This window comes from Schistocerca nitens, chromosome 9, assembly GCF_023898315.1.
Source record: "Schistocerca nitens isolate TAMUIC-IGC-003100 chromosome 9, iqSchNite1.1, whole genome shotgun sequence".
NCBI classification, from domain to species: Eukaryota; Metazoa; Arthropoda; class Insecta; order Orthoptera; family Acrididae; genus Schistocerca; species Schistocerca nitens.
This window is the reverse complement of record NC_064622.1, coordinates 387,588,858-387,611,156: the sequence shown is the minus strand read 5'-3', so window position 1 is coordinate 387,611,156 and position 22,299 is coordinate 387,588,858. Positions and strand designations below refer to the sequence as shown.

The window sequence follows — 22,299 nt, the reverse complement described above, 5'->3', positions numbered from 1 at the left end:
CAACGTTCCACTGAGACCAATCGTTAGCGCTCCTGGATCACCGACATATAAACTGGCAAAACACTTGGCCTCTCTGCTCCAGCCACACATGGGGAAGACCGACACATACATTAAGGACTCAGGACATTTCATTGAGAAGCTGAAGAAACTGAAACTTGCATCAAACGACATCTTGGTAAGCTTTGATGTTGTTTCATTATTTACGAAAGTGCCACTCAGTGACGCTCTGGAGCACATCAGTTCCATTTTCCCACAGGACATCAGATAGCTCTTCCATGCATGTCTCACCACGAGCTATTTCACGTGGAATGGTGATTTCTACGAACAGCTGGAAGGCGTTGCCATGGGTAGTCCTCTCAGTCCAGTGGTGGCCAACTTCTTCATGGAACAATTTGAAGCACATGCACTGGACTCGGTGACTTGCAAACCTAAGGTGTGGTACAGGTATGTCGATGATACTTTCGTGGTGTGGAGCCATGGTGAAGAACAGCTCAGTGACTTCCTAAGACACTTGAACAGCCTCCATGCCAACATAACATTTACCATGGAAGTATAAAAGGACAAGAAACTGCCGTTTCTAGATGTGCTGGTCACAAGGGACGGCAAAAACCTGGGACACAGCGTGTATCGAAAACCGACACTCACGGACCGATACCTGCGCAAACTGTCAAACCACCACCTGAGCCAGAAAAGAGGCTTGATTAGTACGCTCATAACGAGAGCAGGACGAATATGTGAGCCGCAACACCTCAAACGAGAAATGCAACACCTGGAAACTGTCCTGAGGAGCAATGGGTACTCCACAAATTATATTAGAAGTGTAACAGAGCCAAACACTCGGCGAAGTAAGGAACCAGAAAAAGAAATGTCGGGTACGGCCTTTCTGCCATACATTCCCAGAGTGACGGACAGAATCGGCCGTATATTACACAAACATGGCGTAAAGACGATTTTCAAACCGACAAGGAAGATCAAAGAGTGTCTTAGATCGGCGAAGGAGAAAAGAAACTCACTTGCAATGTCGGTAATATACCGTATACCATGCACATGCGGAAAAGTTTATGTCGGAATGACTGGACGATCCATTAACACCAGGATCAAAGAGCATAAGCGACATTGCAGGTTGGGGCAGGTGGAGAAATTGGCCGTGGCGGAGCATGCACTGAATGAGACCGACCACATAATAAAATTCGCCGACACGGAAGTTCTGGCTGTAGAGAAGCACTATCACACGCGCTTGTTCAGAGAAGCTGTAGAAATACAAAAACACGTGAACAGTTTGAACAAGAAAGAGGAAAGCCTTAAGGTCAACGGATCCTGGCTTCCCGTACTGCAGCGAACGACCGTCGCAGGTAGCAAGAGGAGAACCGCACTGGAAATGACCGCGGAGAAGCCCTCGGACGTTGGCGCGCCAGGCACATATAGTCTGCGACCGTGAGCTCGGCTCCAGTTCACCACCGGCAATGGAGGGTGAAGCTTTGACAATGCCAGCCACTCTTGCTGGCGAAACATCAGAAAAATCATGAGGTCAATGTCGGCCGAAGAATCCGAGACAGAAGCCAATAGGCAGTTTTATTTTTTTCTATTTATAATATTTTACTGAACATCTCTCAGTTTCTCAAAACAAATGTGCCATAAACTTGTGATTCTAAGAAGAATTATAACTGTATAACAGTATCTATAAATACCAGTAGTATTGACTAACAATATAGTTATTGGTTGGTTGGTTGATTTGGGGGAGGGGAGCAAACAGCAAGGTCATTGGTCCTATTGGATAAGGGAAGGATGGGGAAGGAAGTCAGCCCTGCCCTTTCAAATGGACCATCCTGGTATTTGCCTGAAGTGATTCAGGACATCACAGAAAATCTAAATGAAGATTGCTGGACGTGGGTTTGAAACATCGACTCCTGAATGCGAGTCTAGACTGCTAACCACACTGCATTAGCTCACATAGTAATACAGTTACGTTTTTTAATTTCTTAATTTCTTTAAAAGTGTTTCTGCTTAAATCTTTTACCTCTCCGGAATGTTGCTGGTGTCATTGTAAACTGTAATGGAGTCAGACCAATTATATCTGGATTTCACATTTGGTATAAATTTTCACTGATAATTGTTCCAGATTCATGGCTTTCTCACATCAGATTTCTGGTTTCACATTTCCTTTGTAAGAAACAGAGATTGGATAGTTTGAAATGTTGAAAACCGTGAAATGAAAGTAATGAGAAACATATTTCATACAACATTATAATTATATATACAAAACCGTAAGCAAGCCGTCTGTGTTGGGAAAGAAATGTCCAGTATAGAACAAGTTGAGGTAGGTGTTCCGAAGGGATCCATGCTGGGCCCTTTCCTTTTCCTAATAACGATAAATGACCTGCTTTCATTTATCAAATCCAGAACAGTACTCTATGCTGATGATACAACATTTCTGAACAGCAGTAATGATCTTAATAGCCTTAAAACATGTGTTACAGAGACAATTGAGCAAGCTTCACTCTGGTTTAAAGCAAATGGGTTCTTGCTTAATGAAATCAAAACCCAGCAGATGGTATTTAATTTAAAAGACAAGTTTCCTTCAGATGATCCTAGTTGTGTTAAATTTTTGGGGGTATATTTGGGTGATAAACTTTCTTGGAATCCACATATTAAGTATATTAGCGGTAAATTGTCTAGGGTAATCTATTTGTTAAGGCAATTAATGCACTGTCTACCTTAAAAATTATGTTAGAGTATCTTATTACTCATTTTTCCAAAGCATCATATCCTATGGCATTATTTTATGGGGAAACTCTACTTGTGTGCATGATATACTATTGCTGCAAAAGAAAGCTATTAGGATAATTACAGGCTGACCATACAAGGCTCATTGTAAACCTTTGTTTACTCAACAAAAAATCATGACAGTAATAAACCTATATATTTATTATGTTTTAATCTACACAAAAAAGAACTTACCTAAAGTAAAACGCAGGGCAAATATACATTGTTACAGCACTAGGACAAACAGCTCTATCTATACGCCCTACCACAGACTGTCAAAATCAGTTAACAGTTATGAACTTATGGGCCACAAATTATTTAACAAACTTCCACAAGGTATACAAAATTTACCAGAGCAACAATACAAACACTTTATGACTGGTTAGTTGTAAACCCATTCTACAATGTAAAGGATTTCATGACCTGTGATATTAAACTGTAAAGTTCTTAACAATTCTGTCCTTCTATAGCATGTACTGTACTGTATTGTATTATATGTATGACTTTGTCTATTGCTGTAATGACTTAGAGACAATACAATTATTATTATTATTATTATTATTATTATTATTGTTTATTCAATTTCTACAAACTTAGTATAAAGTGCAGTGAAGAAACCTTAACTTCACTGTTTGATTTCAGTTCCATTCAGTGCTTCGTCTGCCTCTCTAAATTGAACTTACAGGCACTCTCTTAATCAAGAATTCCGCTATATTTTAACTATATTTTCTTTGCTTCATGGTCAAACTTCAGAAGCAGAGCAGACTATAAATTTGCTTCATTTGGAAAATTGTTCTTTAATTACCAATTTAGTGCTGAAACAAGTTAGAGAAAGCCTACATTTATGACACTCAGAGCCAAGAGACAAGTAGAACTCAAGAATATAAAATGTCCTATCTTTGCCAATACACTGTTAATGTGGACAATGTTAAGTTTTGAAGAAGTCAGGTTGGCTTAGAAACATGGCAAAATTTAGTTAAGAGCAGTGTATGGTAGTATTTATGATCACTTAACAAAAAATAATGTATTGTGTATCTAGCTTGAGGAGAATATTAACTATTGTAAGGTGCTTTCATTCACACATTTAATGGAGAAATCATTTAATTTATATTTACTACAGAAACCACATTAGTGTGTTGACAAGCTTATGTGTTTAGGTCAGTGTCCATGTGGCCTTGGAGAACAATCCAGTGGTGAGGAAGGTGAAGGCTGTTGAACTGCCTGGGGATAACTGCAATGAATTTTTGTCAACTGAAATTGGAAATATTCTTGCAGATCTTCCTGTCATACAGGTACAAAATATTCCTGTTTATATGTCATTGGAATCTAATAATCATGACCTGGTGCTTGACATACTGCACTGTAAAGTAGATAAAACTGTATCTCAGACTTGAGTAAATAAAAGCCTCTCTATTGGGAGATAAAACCATAAAAAGGAAGCATGAGAATATGAACAGTGGTAAATATCTTTGGTTTCCTTTTCTTTTCTTTTTTTCATGTAAATTTACTGTGAGCCTTTACTATAGCTGATCATTCTTGCTAGCATTCATGTTTAACTGTTGCTTGATTTAAGACTTATGTTCTAATATTCTTTAAACAAATAAAACTTTACATAGCTTACAAGTCATAGTTTACAAGAAGAGAAATGGAACAACTATGGTTATTTTTCTCCAAAAACAACAGTGTAACTGCAATAAACTTCAAAATTTAATTTTTTTCTGCTTTATTACTAAGGTGTGGGCGTAAAATTTCATTCTTCAACAGAAGCTTCCCCTCACTCACATTTTTAGAGAGCTTCATAGCTCAGTAGCTTTTTGTTTCTGGTTGTGACTTCTCTTGGAGGTTTTTGAATTTTGCCTATTGTTGTGCAAATATTTTCACTTGTATGGTTTTAGTTTGTGACATGTTGCATTGCAACCTATTCCCATGAATTAGCCGAGTGTCTGACTGAGATATAAGGACAATGAAATTTCTTGATGTGTAATATTTGCTGCATGTCTGGAATCATCTCATCATCTCTTGTAGTTTATAAATTGTGTTCTCTTTTCTTCTGAAATAAATGATATCAAGCACAAAAACTTATTATCTAGCAATCATGCTTCTCATACATTACAACATGTAATTCTGGCAGGCACATTTAGTCTTACAGTATACTGCTCTTCAATCTCTATGTAAGAGCATAATATTTATACATCTACAGTCATAAATAAGTGTTTTCATCAATATTTTTCTCAGATTTTGAAAAATAATGACTCAAGCATTTCCTGTTTTGACATCACACATGTATTTCTTAGTCTTTGATTTATATTATATATGGCTTTGGATGGGACTCTTTAAGTTATTTGTACCACATGTTTTGTGGTCCTACTCAGTGCAGAAGGGTAGTCTAGATCATTTTATTTCTATAGATGAACTGTCAGACATGTGGACATGATCTTTGTTAGCATTACATAAATTACCTGACCACAACTGAGTTATGCTAATTGTTGAATGTGAATTAGATGTTTAGTAATGAAATATAACCTACCTGATTGCAATTATCCACAAATTCAGAAAACATCACACAATGGGATGACAGTTACCCTTTCGAGGCTATAAACAAAAGTAATACATAACGGTAGTATTTGTGATTACTGGCCAGACATAAAGAATGACACAAGTAAAAAAGTTGAACATTGCAGCATCTCAGTGCACTATCCAAAATAAAACATTAATGTTTCACATACTTGTCTGAAATTTTTGTTATTGATATCAGTTTTGTGATTGCTCTTATTTTTGTTAAGTTTGTCACCCAGTCTGTGGAAAGAATCGATATTGTTGCTTCATTGCTTTATGACTTTTTCACTCCTTTTCATCTTGTTTTACAAAGCTTTACAGAACGTCAGTCTCCCTCTGTCCCTCTCTCTCTTTCTGTCTCTCTCGCCTGCTCTCTCACGGCTGCATCTCTCTCTCTCTATATCTCTCTCTCTCTCTCTCTCTCTCTCTCTCTCTCTCTCTCTCTCTCTCTCTCTCTTTCCCCCTCCCTCCCCCTCCCTTCTTTCCTTCCTCCCTCCCACCCCTTCCCTCTCCCTCTCCCTCCCTCCCTCCCACCCTTTCCCTATCCCTCTCACTCTCTCCCTCCCTGGCACTGTTTACCTATTTACACACACACACACACACATAGGACCTCAGGAACTGTTTCATAAGGCACTATACAAACATTAATGATGTTTAAATTGTTCTTTTATGATTTAGAATTTAACAACACTGAAATCTGAAATTTTACCACTAGTTAGATGTTATTAATATCTACTGACAAATATTATGTTTACTAATATAATCATGATTCTATTTTGCATCTAGGCTAATCTGACAGTTCTTGATGAACCCCCCTCATCAGATCCACCAGAAGGTGTACAGTTTGAGAAACGTAGCCTCAAAGAGGAAAGTGATTGCTTGATGGTCCTGGGCACAGGTTTAGTATTTGGAAGAAACGCCCAACATCTGAAAGATGCTCTTGCTGCACTTGCTGACAATGGCTTCATTATCTCCAAAGAAACATTAAATGGTGATTTGAGAGATCTAGAGCAATCTATAACCGTTGTAATGAATTATGCAATAGCTGGTGGAAATGATCATCTGATCGTAGTGAAAAAGGTAAATAATTTTTATTTATTTATTTGTTAAGTAATATCAATACTCTTACTGTAATTGTGGTTTATTTTTACCCGTATTGTACTGTTTACTAGTCGCAAAATTTTATGTGTTATTCATCAGAAGGGCAATCCACAAACAGATGTTCAGTTTGTGAATGTAAGTGGAAATGACTGCACTTGGCTGCCACAACTAAAGTCCTTAATACAGAAAGGCAAACACCAAGTTGTTTTGGTTGCACAAGGCAATAACAATAGTGGTATTCTGGGCCTGACAAACTGCACACGTATGGAACCTGGAGGCACTCGCGCCAGGTTAGTAGCTCACTGCTTAACTGCTTAGTAAGCTCTGACACCACATAAGATTATTTAAAATTTCATTGACATAAAAATAGTTAGTAAATGTAACCATTTAGAAAGAGGCTTCATAAATCTGGTGATTAGCGTATAATGATCTTATAAGATACACTATATCCTTTCAATAAACTCTGAATTCAGTGTTCATTTGTTGGCTTTTGTTCACTGAAAAAAACATAGTGCAACTCACTTTGTAATGAAGAGATAGATGAAACACAGACAGGAATAAATCTGTATATTTTTGGTTTATCAGTTCCTCCTCACATTAAATCATATGTTCTGCAGAAAAAAAGACTTCTGTAAAGTTTTCAGAGATGCAAGCCTTGAAAAAATATGTTTCGTGACTGCCTCATAACATGCCACAATTTGAATCTATTTTTGAGACCTCCTGTGATGCTGCAATGTTCAACTTTTTTGCTTGTGTCAGTCTGTTATTTTGGTATTTTATGGTAACATTTTTTTGTTCTGAGACTGTAACATGCCTACTAAATGTCTCATGTAGGAAAATTGTGTTTGTTTTATTAGTAGTGAAATGATCTGTTTGTAGTCTTGGGCTACCATTTAACTAATCATCACACCACTTCATAATCTACCTGAAACAGAATTCCCATGACTCAGAACAAATCCAATAAATTTGGACCACCATTAGCCACTAGCTAATAATAATAAAACAGTTAACTTGAGTCCATGGGGAACCACATGTAGATGATGCCACTGAGAAATGAATAGGTGTAGGAAGTTGGTTTATAAATAGTAAACATAAAAATTTTAAAAAATTGTTAAGGCTTTCGTGGCCACTTGTTGACAAACTGCCTATTGGCTTCTGTCTCGGGTTCTTCGGCCGACATTCATCTAATGATTTTTCTGATGTTTCGCCAGCACGAGTGACTGACATTGTCAAAGCTTCACCCTCCATTGCCGTTGGTGAACTGGAGCCGAGCTCGCGGCCTCAGACTATATGCACCTGGCACGCCAACATCCGAGGGCTTCTCCGCGGTAATTTCCAGTGCGGTTCTCCTCTTGATACCTGCAACGGTCGTTCGCTGCAGTACGGGAAGCCAGGATCCGTTGACCTTAAGGCTTTCCTCTTTCTTGTTCAAACTGTTCGCGTGTTTTTGTATTTCTACAGCTTCTCTGAAGAAGCGCATGTGATAATGCTTCTCTACAGCCAGAACTTCTGTGTCGACGAATTTTATTACGTGGTCGGTCTCATTCAGTGCGTGCTCTGCCACGGCCGATTTCTCCACCTGCCCCAACCTGCAATGTCGCTTATGCTCTTTGATCCTGGTGTTGATGGATCGTCCAGTCATACCGACATAAACTTTTCCGCATGTGCAAGGTATACGGTATATTCCCGACATTGCAAGTGGGTCTCTTTTCTCCTTCGCCGATCTAAGACACTCTTTGATCTTCCTTGTCGGTTTGAAAATCGTCTTTACGCCATGTTTGCGTAATATACGGCCGATTCTGTCCGTCACTCTGGGAATGTATGGCAGAAAGGCCGTACCCGACATTTCTTTTTCTGGTTCCTTACTTCGCCGAGTGTTTGGCTCTGTTACACTTCTAATATAATTTGTGGAGTACCCATTGCTCCTCAGGACAGTTTCCAGGTGTTGCATTTCTCGTTTGAGGTGTTGCGGCTCACATATTCGTCCTGCTCTCGTTATGAGCGTACTAATCATGCCTCTTTTCTGGCTCGAGTGGTGGTTTGACAGTTTGTGCAGGTATCGGTCCGTGTGTGTCGGTTTAGGATACACGCTGTGTCCCAGGTTTTTGCCGTCCCTTGTGACCAGCACATCTAGAAATGGCAGTTTCTTGTCCTTTTCTACTTCCATGGTAAATGTTATGTTGGCATGGAGGCTGTTCAAGTGTCTTAGGAAGTCTCTGAGCTGTTCTTCACCATGGCTCCACACCACGAAAGTATCATCAACGTACCTGTACCACACCTTAGGTTTGCAAGTCGCCGAGTCCAGTGCTTGTGCTTCGAATTGTTCCATGAAGAAGTTGGCCACCACTGGACTGAGAGGACTACCCATGGCGACGCCTTCCAGCTGTTCATAGAAATCGCCAGTCCACGTGAAATAGCTCGTGGTGAGACATGCATGGAAGAGCTTTCTGATGTCCTGCGGGAAAATGGAACCGATGTGCTCCAGAGCATAACTGAGTGGCACTTTCGTAAATAACGAAACAACATCAAAGCTGACCAAGATGTCGTTTGGTCCAAGTTTCAGTTTCTTCAGCTTCTCAATGAGATGTAAGCACCTATTCACCACCGCCCAAGCACATCGTATCTACGACAGAATGGAACGAGCTTTTCTTCATGAGCGAATACATACAACACGGAGAGACTTGGCAAGAACGGATCAGGAGCTTCTGGACATTTTCTATCAACTAAGTAGCAGAATGCATCGAGACGACTGTGACAAGATCGACAGCATCACTCACAGGAGCATGCAAAATGAACTCGAGCGCTGCACCGAGCGACAGAAGAAAAAGTTTGAAAGATGCCGGAAGCAGACCGACAAGGCGATTCCCGACATGTCACACACAGTGGTCAACCTCACTGAACGACAATTGACTGAAAAGGAATCGTCTGTTCTTCAAAAAGGAGGGAATTTCACTATCACCCCGAGAACTATACCTATGGAGGATATCATTGCCAACACCGAAGCAGCCATTCGGACCCTTCCTTGTGAAAGGGCAGAGGAAATATGCACGGAAACAGCCAGGATACTGCGCCGAGCAAAACCACCAGCTTGCAACCTAAAGAAAGAAGAGGTACAAGCCATTAAGAATCTCAATGCCGACAAGAGTATATTGGTACTGCCTGCTGATAAGGGGAATGCGACCGTCGTAATGAAGACCGGAGAGTATGAGCAAAAGATCCGAGACGTATTAGATCCGACGACGTACCGAAAACTAAGCGCAGATCCGACGCAGCATATCACATGGAATAAAAATCGATTAATCCAGGCGTCTTCTCTGCCGGCGGACATACAGAGAAACCTGCGCAACACAGAAGCCCTACCACCTCGGCTGTGTGGATTACCCAAGATCCATAAGAACAACGTTCCACTGAGACCGATCGTTAGCGCTCCTGGATCACCGACATATAAACTGGCAAAACACTTGGCCTCTCTACTCCAGCCACACGTGGCGAAGACCGACACATACATTAAGGACTCAGGACATTTCATTGAGAAGCTGAAGAAACTGAAACTTGCACCAAACGACATCTTGGTAAGCTTTGATGTTGTTTCGTTATTTACAAAAGTGCCACTCAGTGGCGCTTTGGAGCACATCGGTTCCATTTTCCCGCAGGACATCAGATAGCTCTTCCATGCATGTCTCACCACGAGCTATTTCACGTGGAATGGCGATTTCTACGAACAGCTGGAAGGCATCGCTATGGGTAGTCCTCTCAGTCCAGTGGTGGCCAACTTCTTCATGGAACAATTCGAAGCACACGCACTGGACTTGGCGACTTGCAAATATAAGGTGTGGTACAGGTACGTCGATGACACTTTCGTGGTGTGAAGCCATGGTGAAGAACAGCTCGGTGGCTTCCTAAGACACTTGAACAGCCTCCATGCCAACATAACATTTACCATGGAAGTAGAAAAGGACAAGAAACTGCCATTTCCTGATGTGCTGGTCACAGGGGACGGCGAAAACCTGGGACACAGCGTGTATCGAAAACCGACACACACGGACCGATACCTGCACAAACTGTCAAACCACCACCCGAGCCAGAAAAGAGGCATGATTAGTACGCTCATAACGAGAGCAGGACGAATATGTGAACCGCAACACCTCAAACGAGAAATGCAACACCTGGAAACTGTCCTGAGGAGCAATGGGTACTCCACAAATTATATTAGAAGTGTAACAGAGCCAAACACTCGGCGAAGTAAGGAACCAGAAAAAGAAATGTCGGGTACGGCCTTTCTGCCATACATTCCCAGAGTGACGGACAGAATCGGCCGTATATTACGCAAACATGGCGTAAAGACGATTTTCAAACCGACAAGGAAGATCAAAGAGTGTCTTAGATCGGCGAAGGAGAAAAGAGACCCACTTGCAATGTCGGGAATATACCGTATACCATGCACATGCGGAAAAGTTTATGTCGGTATGACTGGACGATCCATCAACACCAGGATCAAAGAGCATAAGCGACATTGCAGGTTGGGGCAGGTGGAGAAATCGGCCGTGGCAGAGCACGCACTGAATGAGACCGACCACGTAATAAAATACGCCGACACAGAAGTTCTGGCTGTAGAGAAGCACTATCACACGCGCTTGTTCAGAGAAGCTGTAGAAATACAAAAACACGCGAACAGTTTGAACAAGAAAGAGGAAAGCCTTAAGGTCAACGGATCCTGGCTTCCCGTACTGCAGCGAACGACCGTTGCAGGTAGCAAGAGGAGAACCGCACCGGAAATGACCGCGGAGAAGCCCTCGGACGTTGGCGCGCCAGGTACATATAGTCTGAGGCCGCGAGCTCGGCTCCAGTTCACCACCAGCAATGGAGGGTGAAGCTTTGACAATCCCAGCCACTCGTGCTGGCGAAACATCAGAAAAATCATTAGATGAATGTCGGCCGAATAACCTGAGACAGAAGCCAATAGGCAGTTTGTCAAAAATTTTTAAGTCGCAATACAAGAACTAAAAGAGATTTGCTAAGAGGCAAGAACACAGAAGTGGTTGGAAGCACAAAGGACTATAGGAGCAAACTTGTGCAGGGGAAAAAGTTTTTTCAACAAAAATGGTATGTTGTTCTCAAATATAACCATAAGGTCACTTAACAATACTTGAGCATGAGTACCAGACACTCTCACAAGGTTCCACATGCACCTGCTTCTTGCTGTGTGTTATCCATTGCACCAGCCCATATATGCAGATATATTTGATGGCATTGTAAGACACATTCCATATTTCTATCAGTGTGTCCTATGTTATTTCGTGATATTTCCATGCAGACACATTGACGACAATGTCATTCATTGTACTGTTTAGATAACCTCAACTGCACATTTTTAAACAGAAGCACAGAGCTTTAAAAGACACATGTTGGAATATCTTGTAAATTTCTGTAGCAGATGGAAGCAAAAAAGTTCAAACCTGCAAAATACTCATTATGAATGGATATCAGTTTCAGTCAACTTCTCTTCCTTTTTTTTATTTCTTTTTTTATGCTTTGTGGTAGAATTGTTATAAACTTCAAGCTTTCGCAACCCACGGTTCCTTCATCAGGAAAGAGGGAAAGAGAGGGAAAGACGAAAGGATGCGGGTTTTAAGGGAGAGGGTAAGGAGTCATTCCAATCCCAGGAGCGGAAAGAATTACCTTAGGGGGAAAAAGGGACAGGTATACACTCGCTCACACACACATATCCATCCGCACATATACAGACACAAGCAGACATATGTAAAGGCAAAGAGTTAGGCAGAGATGTTGGTCGAGGCGGAAGTACAAAGGCAAAGATGTTGTTGAATGACAGGTGGGGTATGAGCGGCGGCAACTTGAAATTAGCGGAGGTTGAGGCCTGGTGGGTAACGGGAAGAGAGGATATATTGAAGGGCAAGTTTCCATCTCCAGAGTTCTGATAGGTTGGTGTTAGTGGGAAGTATCCAGATAACCCAGACGGTGTAACACTGTGCCAAGATGTGCTGGCCGTGCACCAAGGCATGTTTATCCAAAGGGTGATCCTCGTTACCAACAAACACTGTCTGCCTGTATCCGTTCATGCAAATGGACAGTTTGTTGCTGGTCATTCCCACATAGAAAGCTTCACAGTATAGGCAGGTCAGTTGGTAAATCACGTGGGTGCTTTCACACGTGGCTCTGCCTTTGATCATGTACACCTTCCGGGTTACAGGACGGGATTAGGTGGTGGTGGGAGGGTGCATGGGACAGGTTTTACACTGGGGGCAGTTACAAGGGTAGGAGCCAGAGGGTAGGGAAGGTGGTTTGGGGATTTCATTGGGATGAACCAAGAGGTTACAAAGGTTAGGTGGATGGCGGAAAGACACCCTTGGTGGAGTGGGGAGGATTTCATGAATTAGATCCATCCTTCAACCATTTCTCATTTTCTCAGTAATTTATAATATTTATCTGCTATCCTTTCATTGATCTGCCTTCTTAATTTCTTTTAGCATGGAAGTCCGATATTTTCTCTTTTCTGCGTTCAGTATTCTTGTTGTCTCTCATTTTATTTTCTATTCTGTTTTACTTTGTTGTTCTTCATAATTGTTTTGATTGTGTACATTCTTTATCCATATTTCTTTTGCATTTATTCTACCTTTACTGCTTCCTCACATGTTTGATTAAACCAATTTCATTTTGCTGTAACTGCTGGCTGTGCCCTCTGTTGGAACTGTTGAATGTATAGACCAGAGCACAAGGCTTCACCAACCACCTGTGTATTGCTAATTAGATTGTATCATGTCTTCCATGTGTATGTATTGCTCGAGCAGTAAATTACAGTTTCTTGAGTTAGAACACTTTTCTTCTTTTTTCTTTTCATTTATCAGCTCCTTTGCTGCATCTGTAAAGTGTCTCAGACTCATTCCTCACAGTCATTTGGTATTTTCTAGCTATCTCAGTCTGATAAATTACCTACGTATTATGTTGTGTTGCTGTTACTCACTTGTTTGGCAGGTTGAGGCCAGCAGGGTTATGGGAATGTAGGATGTATTGCAGGGAAAGTTCCCACCTGTGTAATTCAGAAAACCTGGTGATGGTGGTAAGTATCCATATGGCACAGGATGTGAAGCAGTCATTGAGATGAGGGATATCATGTTTGGCAGCATGTTCAACAAGAGGGTGGTCCACTTGTTTTTTGGCTATAGTTTGTCGGTCGCCAATCATGTGGACAGACAACTTGTTGGTTGTCATGCCTACATAGAATGCAGCACACTATTTGCAACTTAGCTTGTAAATCACATGACTGATTTCACAGGTAGCCCTGCCTTTGATGGTATAGGTGATGATAGTGTCCAGATTGGAGTAGGTGGTGTTTGGAGGATGTATGGGACAGGTCTTGCATCTAGGTCTATTAAAGGGATATGAGCCATGAGGTAAGGGATTGGGAGCAGGAGTTGTGTAAGGATGGACAAATATATTGTGTAGGTTCGTTGGACGGCGGAATACTTCTGTAGGAGGGGTGGGAAGGATAGTGGTCCAGACATTTCTCATCTCAGGGCACGACGAGAGGTAATCGAAGCCATGCGGAGAATGTAATTCATTTGCTCCAGTCCCGGATGGTACTGAGTTACAAGGGGAATGCTCCTTGTGGCTGGACTGTGGGACTTTGGGAGGCGTTGGGATACTGGAAAGATAAGACACGGGAGATTTGTTTTTGTACAAGGATGGGAGGATAATTATGGTCAGTGAAGGCTTCAGTGAGACCCTTGGTATAGTTTGAGGGACTGCTTGTCACTGCAGATGCGACAACTACAGGTGGCTAGGCTGTACAGAAGGGACTTCTTGGTATGGAATGAGTGGCAACTGTCAAAGTGGAGGTATTACAGGTGGTTAGTAGGTTTGTTATGGGCATGGGTACTGACGTAGCCATCGTTGAGGTGGAGTTCAACATCTAGGAAAGTGGCTTGTTGGGTTGAGTAGGACCAGGTGAAGCGAATGGGGGAGAAATTATTGAGGTGCTGGAGAAATATGGATATGGTGTCGTCACCTTCAATCCAGATAGTAAAGATGGCATCAATGAATCTCAACCAGGTGAGGGGTTTAGGAATCTGGATTTTTAGGAAGGATTCCTCTAGATGGCCCATGAATATGTTGACATATGATGGTGCCATGTGGGTGCCCATAGCCATACCCCAGATATGTTTATTGGTAATGCCTTAAAGGAGAAGTAATTGCAGGTGAGGATATAGTTGGTCATAGCAACTAGGAAGGAGGTTGTTTGGAATCCATAGGGCATCTGGAAAGATAGTTCAATAGCAGTAAGGCCCCTTGCCCCATGGCTCATATCCCTGTGATAGACCTAGATGCAAGACCTGTTGCATACCTCCTCCCACCACCACCTACTCCAGTCCAGTCATGAACATCACCTGCCCCATCAAAGGCAGGGTTACCTGTGAAACCAGTCATGTGAACTTCAAGCTAAGCTGCAACCACTATGCTGCATTCTATCTAGGAATGACTATCAACAAGCTGTCTGTCCTCATGAATGGCCACTGACAAACTGTACCTAAGAAACAAGCGGTCCACCCTGTTGCTGAACACGGTGCCAAACATGATATCCTTAATTTCAATGACTGCTTCACATCCTGTGCCATGTGGATCCTACCCAACAAAACCAGCTTTTCTGAATTGCAGAGGTGGGAACTCTCCCTGCAATATATCCTATATTCCTGTAACTCTCCTGATGTTCCTGTAACCCCCCTGGCCTCAAGCTCCATTAATCACTGTCCTTACCTATCCAGCCCCTTCCCTGTTCCCATACCACCACAGCCAGTCTTTTTATTTCTCTTCTTTTCTGCTTCTTCCCTCCCTGTCCACCGTTTGACCTGCAGCACTTCGTTGTCCACCAACCCAACCGTACTATCCCTCCCCCTTCCTGCCCCAGCCTTCTCCTTACCCCCACCCAGTCACCACTCCAATCATGCTCTGGTGCTGCTGCTAGCAATGTGGTTTCAATTGTCTGAGACTGCAGATGCGTGTGCAAGTTGCGTTTGCATGAGTAAGTGTGTGTGTATGTGTGTCTATTGCTGATGAAGGCCTTATTGGCTGAAAGCTATAATTGTGTGAATCTTTTTGTTGTGCCTATCATGAGTCAGCATCTCCGCTATATGGTGAGTAGCAACTTTCCTTCTCCAATATTGTTCCTTTCAACATTAGGTTTTAATCAGCTTTTGGTATCTCTGGTACACGACTTTTAGGATCCCTTCCTGCACATCTGCTCGCAGCAACTTCCAATCACCTGACAGTAGTCAGGATGCTTTCCATTTGCTTATGAACAGCAACTAACTCTTCCCCCACCTGAGAACAGCACATACAATGTGGCTGCATTGCAGCTGGTGAAATATCTTATAGAATGGTAAACAAATAACATTAAACTAAGCCTTCTGATTCTCTTTTAGTTTTTGGATCTGATATGATACAAGTATTACCAGCAGCCTTCTGGAACCAAAGTGTTAATAAACGAGTAAATTGCATGGATTTCTTACTAAGCTGAATTTGTGAGACCTCATACACTAATGTGCCAAAGATGAACGCTGCAGCAGTAGTTTAAAACAGACAAAATTGTAAAAAAATTGTGGAGCACCAACAAACACGTCATCCAGTTGAGGCAGCTAACTAGAGTATAGGTATAGCATCAGTTATTCCTCAGTTCCATTTCAAAAGCAAATGGGGTAGAATGTCAAAAATTCCTAAGTTATAGTGGAGATCATTTTATCTCCTGGATTTTCTACCTTTCCTTGGAGAGGTTTGCTTGAATAATTCTGTTTTTGCTTTCTCGCACTTACACTTGAATTTACAAAATATTTAGGAGTACACATTAATTTGTCCTTTTTGTTACCACTCTTTAATAATCCACATTGATTTAATATTTGTGTGTGGGTTTCATGTATATTTGCATGTCATTAATAAAATTTCCTACTGAGAAACTGTTGTCTTTCAACAAGACGTAGTTGATATAATAGCAATCCATATTTGCCCACAACATCTTTATAGTGCTGGACATTGTAAACATAACCACTACCAAAATACTACAGCTTCATACACACAACAAACAGTACCATATATAACGTAATGGAGTTCAGGATGCTTTCAGTGAGTATATAATTATTTCAGTTGGAAATGGTGTTAACACAGAACAGTGGACTTCCTGACATTCCCAAAATGGCGGTAGGGGCAATTTTGACCGTGCATAAAATATTTTCATATTTGACTTAAACAAAGACTTTATTTTAGGGAGTTATAGCAATAATTATTTATCAAGATAATTAACACATTAATTATTTGAATAAGAAAATACTTACCGATTTATCATTGCCCTTGCCTGTGGACTTTCATATATTGACAATTTTTAGAACCTTCCAGACTCATTTAGTATATATGATTCATATTATCCATATTATATTGTTTAGTCTAATTATTGTTCTAAACACTTTTTGAGTGTTGAATTCTATGTATTTCTTCATGAGACACAGCACTGATTCATCAAAAATAAGACAGAAAGCACTGATGACAGGGTCTTCTACTTGTAGGTGAACATAAATAGTGGTTCTTCCTCTCTCTTCTAGAATCTAGCTAATCGTCTCCAGAAGATGAAAAACTTCCCACTTGATGCCATTAGTAGTGTCCATCTTTTTATAGGTATTCAACTGGTCCAGCTGTGATTGCTGAGGTGAGGATTGATGTACATCAGCATCTGAATCCTCATCCACTAATCTCTCCTCATTCACAAGGTCTTAGTCTTAATCTATCTCTGGTACAAAATCGTCATCATCATCAGTGAAGTCAACTATCGATTTAATGTCAGACTTCTTTTCTTCATTGAAAAGCCCATGCTGAAGACACGTGTTCAAAAATGTCTTTCATCAACAAAGAATATTATCAGAATGACATGGTATAATTGTGGAAGATTAGAATGTGCACATGCCAAGATGCAACAATGTTTCTGCTTCATTGTTGGATTATTTAGATACAATAAAAACTGTTTACAAACTGACATGGCACATCAGGCATACAACAGGAGATCAGTAATCATATAGGAAACAGGGGTTGCAATCCCCACAAGAGGGCACTACAGTCATGAGAGGTCAGTGCTATACAAGCACAGGCAGAGCAAATGGAGACTGTTGCCATTCTCACCACGAAAGTGTTGGGAGTAACATGGCTAGCTATACATACTGTAAAATGGTTGAGATGCATTTGCTTTATGGCATGGCCAACTGCAGTGGGCGAGAAGCCATCTGATTGTATCATGTGAAACAGTCCAGGAGAAAGGTGCTACGCCACACGTTATTCACCACTCTGCATAGCCAGTTATGCAAAACTGGCTCATTGCAAGTGTACAAGCCAGAAGCTAGTCATCAATGAACAACATGGACAGTTTTGCTTAAGGAACCATTCTTAAAAGGGTGCAGCATATGCTGTCAACAAGTGCATGAGGTGTATCCCATACTACTGATAACAAAGGACTGCATAAATTTCATTTACAGCATGTCCAGGAATTGCAACCAGGAGTCTACAACAAGTGCATGAAATTTGGGCAGAGGTTTCTGCAGGAATCCGGTGCAGACCAAAGCTTCACAATGATTGTCATTTTTCACATTTGAGGGCATGATGAATGTTCACATCTTGCATATGTGGGTGGATGCAAAACCACATTCTACACATAAGAATGCCTCATAATGCAAATTTATCCTTAACTTGTGGGCTGGAATCATTGTGAGACTGTTGGATTGGGCCGTACATTCTCCCAGACCAACTCAATGACTGCATGTATCTCTTATTCCTGCAAGAGATTCTGCCGGACATGCTGAATGATGTTCCTATGCTTGTTTGTTGCTGCATTTGATTTCAGCACAATGGAGGCCCCATGGATTTCTGCAGATAAGTGAGAGCACATCTGCAGGCAACCATTTGTGCTGCTGGACTGGTCATGGTGGGCGAGTCACATGGCTGCCATGATCACCTGTTCTATCCCCTTTTGCATGGAACACTTCTTACATAACTGGAGGACCCAGTGGGCACAATTATTGTCGCAGCAGAATGTCTTTGAGGTATACCAGGTATCTTTCAGAGAGTGTACCGTTCAATGGAGTTTCGATATAGAGCATGTCTCAATGCACCTGGAAAAAATTTTGAGCTCTCCTGTAGTGAGCATCCATTTGTAGCATGTGACTAAATAACTGCAATGCCATTTAGTATCTCTGGATGTCATTTGTGACCCCCATTATCTATGTTATTAATGATCCTTGTTATATGCCCAGTGTGCCATTTCAGTTTGTAAACCTATTTTTGAATCCCCTGTATATTCAACCCCCCCATGAACCATGGACCTTGCCGTTGGTGGGGAGGCTTGCATGCCTCAGCAATACAGATAGCCGTACCATAGGTGCAACCACAACGGAGGGGTATCTGTTGAGAGGCCAGACAAACGTGTGGTTCCTGAAGAGGGGCAGCAGCCTTTTCAGTAGTTGCAGGGGCAACAATCTGGATGATTGACTGATCTGACCTTGTAACACTAACCAAAACGGCCTTGCTGTGCTGGTACTGCGAACGGCTGAAAGCAAGGGGAAACTACAGCAGTAATTTTTCGCGAGGGCATGCAGCTTTACTGTATGGTTAAATGATGATGGCGTCCTCTTGGGTAAAATATTCCGGAGGTAAAATAGTCCCCCATTCGGATCTCCGGGCAGGGACTACTCAAGAGGATGTCATTATCAGGAGAAAGAAATCTGGCATTCTACGGATCGGAGCATGGAATGTCAGGTCCCTTAATCGGGCAGGTAGGTTAGAAAATTTAAAAAGGGAAATGGATAGGTTAAAGTTAGATATAGTGGGAATTAGTGAAGTTTTTTGGCAGGAGGAACAAGACTTCTGGTCAGGTGACTACAGGGTTTAAAACACAAAATCAAATAGAGGTAATGCAGGAGTAGGTTTAATAATGAATAGAAAAATAGGTGTGCGGGTAAGCTACTACAAACAGCATAGTGAACGCATTATTGTGGCCAAGATAGATACCAAGCCCACGCCTACCACAGTAGTACAAGTTTATATGCCAACTAGCTTTGCAGAGGACGAAGAAATTGAAGAAATGTATGATGAAATAAAAGAAATTATTCAGCTAGTGAAAGGAGACGAAAATTTAATAGTCATGGGTGACTGTAATTCGTCAGTAGGAAAAGGAAGAGAAGAAAACATAGTAGGTGAATATGGATTGGGGGTAAGAAACGAAAGAGGAAGCCGCCTGGTAGAATTTTGCGCAGAGCACAACTTAATCATAGCTAACACTTGGTTCAAGAATCATAAAAGAAGACTGTATACATGGAAGAATCCTGGAGATACTGACAGGTTTCAGATAGATTATATAATGGTAAGACAGAGATTTAGGAACCAGGTTTTAAATTGTAAGACATTTCCAGGGGCAGATGTGGATTCTGACCACAATCTATTGGTTATGAACTGTAGATTAAAACTGAAGAAACTGCAAAAAGGTGGGAATCTAAGGAGATGCGACCTGGATAAACTGACTAAACCAGAGGTTGTAGAGTTTCAGGGAGAGCATAAGGGAACAATTGACAAGAATGGGGGAAAGAAATACAGTAGAAGATGAATGGGTAGCTTTGAGGGATAAAGTAGTGAAGTAGGAAAAAAGACGAGGGCTAGTAGAAATCCTTGGGTAACAGAAGAAATATTGAATTTAATAGATGAAAGGAGAAAATATAGAAATGCAGTAAATGAAGCAGGCAAAAATGAATACAAACGTCTCAAAAATGAGATCGACAGGAAGTGCAAAATGGCTAAGCAGGGATGGCTAGAGGACAAATGTAAGGATGTAGAGGCTTATCTCACTAGGGGTCAGATAGATACTGCCTACAGGAAAATTAAAGAGACCTTTGGAGAAAAGAGAACCACTTGTATGAATATCAAGAGCTCAGATGGAAACCCAGTTCGAAGCAAAGAAGGGAAAGCAGAAAGGTGGAAGGAGTATATAGAGGGTGATGTACTTGAGGACAATATTTTGGAAATGGAAGAGGATGTAGATGAAGATGAAATGGGAGATATGATACTGCGTGAAGAGTTCGACAGAGCACTGAAAGACCTGAGTCGAAACAAAGCCCTGGGAGTAGACAACATTCCATTAGAACTACTGGCAGCCTTGGGAGAGCTAGTCGTGACAAAACTCTACCATCTGGTGAGCAAGATGTTTGAGACAGGCAAAATTCCCTCAGACTTCAAATAGAATATAATAATTCCAATCCCAGAGAAAGCAGGTGTTGACAGATGTGAAAATTACCGAACTATAAGTTTAATAAGTCACGGCTGCAAAATACTAACGCGAATTCTTTACAGACGAATGGAAAAACTGGTCGAAGCCGACCTCGGGGAAGATCAGTTTGGATTCCGTAGAAATATCAGAACACGTGAGGCAATACTGACCCTACGACTTATCTTAGGCTCTACATTAAGGAAAGGCAAACCTACGTTTCTAGCATTTGTAGAGTTAGAGAAAGTTTTGACAATGTTGACTGGAATACTCTCTTTCAAATTCTGAAGGTGGCAGGGGTAAAATACAGGGAGCGAAAAGCTATTTACAGTTTGTACAGAAACCAGATGGCAGTTATAAGAGTCGAGGGACATCAAAGGGAAGCAGTGCTTGGGAAGGGAGTGAGACAGGGTTGTAGCCTCTCCCCGATGTTATTCAATCTGCATATTGATCAAGCAGTGAAGGCAACAAAAGAAAAATTCGGAGTAGGTATTAAAATCCATGGAGAAGAAATAAAAACTTTGAGGTTCGCCGATGACATTGTAATTCTGTCAGAGACAGCAAAGGACTTGGAAGAGCAGTTGAATGGAATGGATGGTGTCTTGAAGGGAGGATATAAGATGAACATCAACAAAAGCAAAATGAGGGTAATGGAATGTAGTTGAATTAAGTCAGGTGACGTTGAGGGTAATAGATTAGGAAATGAGACACTTAAAGTAGTAAAGGAGTTTTGCTATTTGTGGAGCAAAATAACTAATGATGGTCGAAGTAGAGAGGATATAAAATGTAGACTGGCAATGGGAAGGAAAGCATTTCTGAAGAAGAGAAATTTGTTAACATTGAGTATAGATTTAAGTGTCAGGAAGTCGTTTCTCAAAGTGTTTGTATGGATTGTAGCCATGTATGGAAGTGAAACATGGATGATAAATATTTTGGACAAGAAGAGAATAGAATCTTTCGAAATGTGGTGCTACATAAGAATGCTGAAGATTAGATGGGTAGATCACATAACTAATGAGGAAGTGTTGAATAGGATTGGGGAGAAGAGAAGTTTGTGGCACAACTTGACTAGAAGAAGGGATCAGTTGGTAGGACATATTCTGAGGCATCAAGGGATCACCAGTTTAGTATTGGAGGGCAGTGTGGAGGGTAAAAATCGTAGAGGGAGACCAAGAGACGAATACACTAAGCAGATTCAGAAGGATGTATGTTGCAGTAGGTACTGGGAGATGAAGAAGCTTGCACAGGATAGAGTAGCATGGAGAGCTGCATCAAACCAGTCTCAGGACTGAAGACCACAACAACATGTACATTCAAAAGGAAAACTGCAACCATGTCAAACTCACCCCTCTTACAGTTCTAGCTATATTGAATTAAATGTGTAAAAAATATAAATATTTTGTAAATCCTAGTACATCATTATAAAGAGAAGAAAAAATTGGAAAAAGTCACACAATTTAATGAAGAAAGTAAAAATAGGATACAATACCAAATATGACAGAGATTCTTTTGATCCTTTCTGCAATTCTAGGGTTTGCGTAGCCTTAAAAATGTTTCCATGGAGATAGTTTATATTAAAC

General features: G+C 41.2%; 1 protein-coding gene across 1 annotated transcript in view; it reads left to right on the top strand.

The window, feature by feature from the left end:
- LOC126203689 (fatty acid synthase-like) overlaps positions 1-22,299 on the top strand; it is a 469,334-nt gene that overhangs the window by 238,303 nt on the left and 208,732 nt on the right. Inside the window, exons 20-22 of the mRNA XM_049938059.1 lie at positions 3,921-4,055; positions 6,106-6,399; positions 6,520-6,710. Coding sequence (XP_049794016.1) covers positions 3,921-4,055; positions 6,106-6,399; positions 6,520-6,710 — 620 coding nt within the window. The remainder of the gene's footprint in view (positions 1-3,920; positions 4,056-6,105; positions 6,400-6,519; positions 6,711-22,299) is intronic.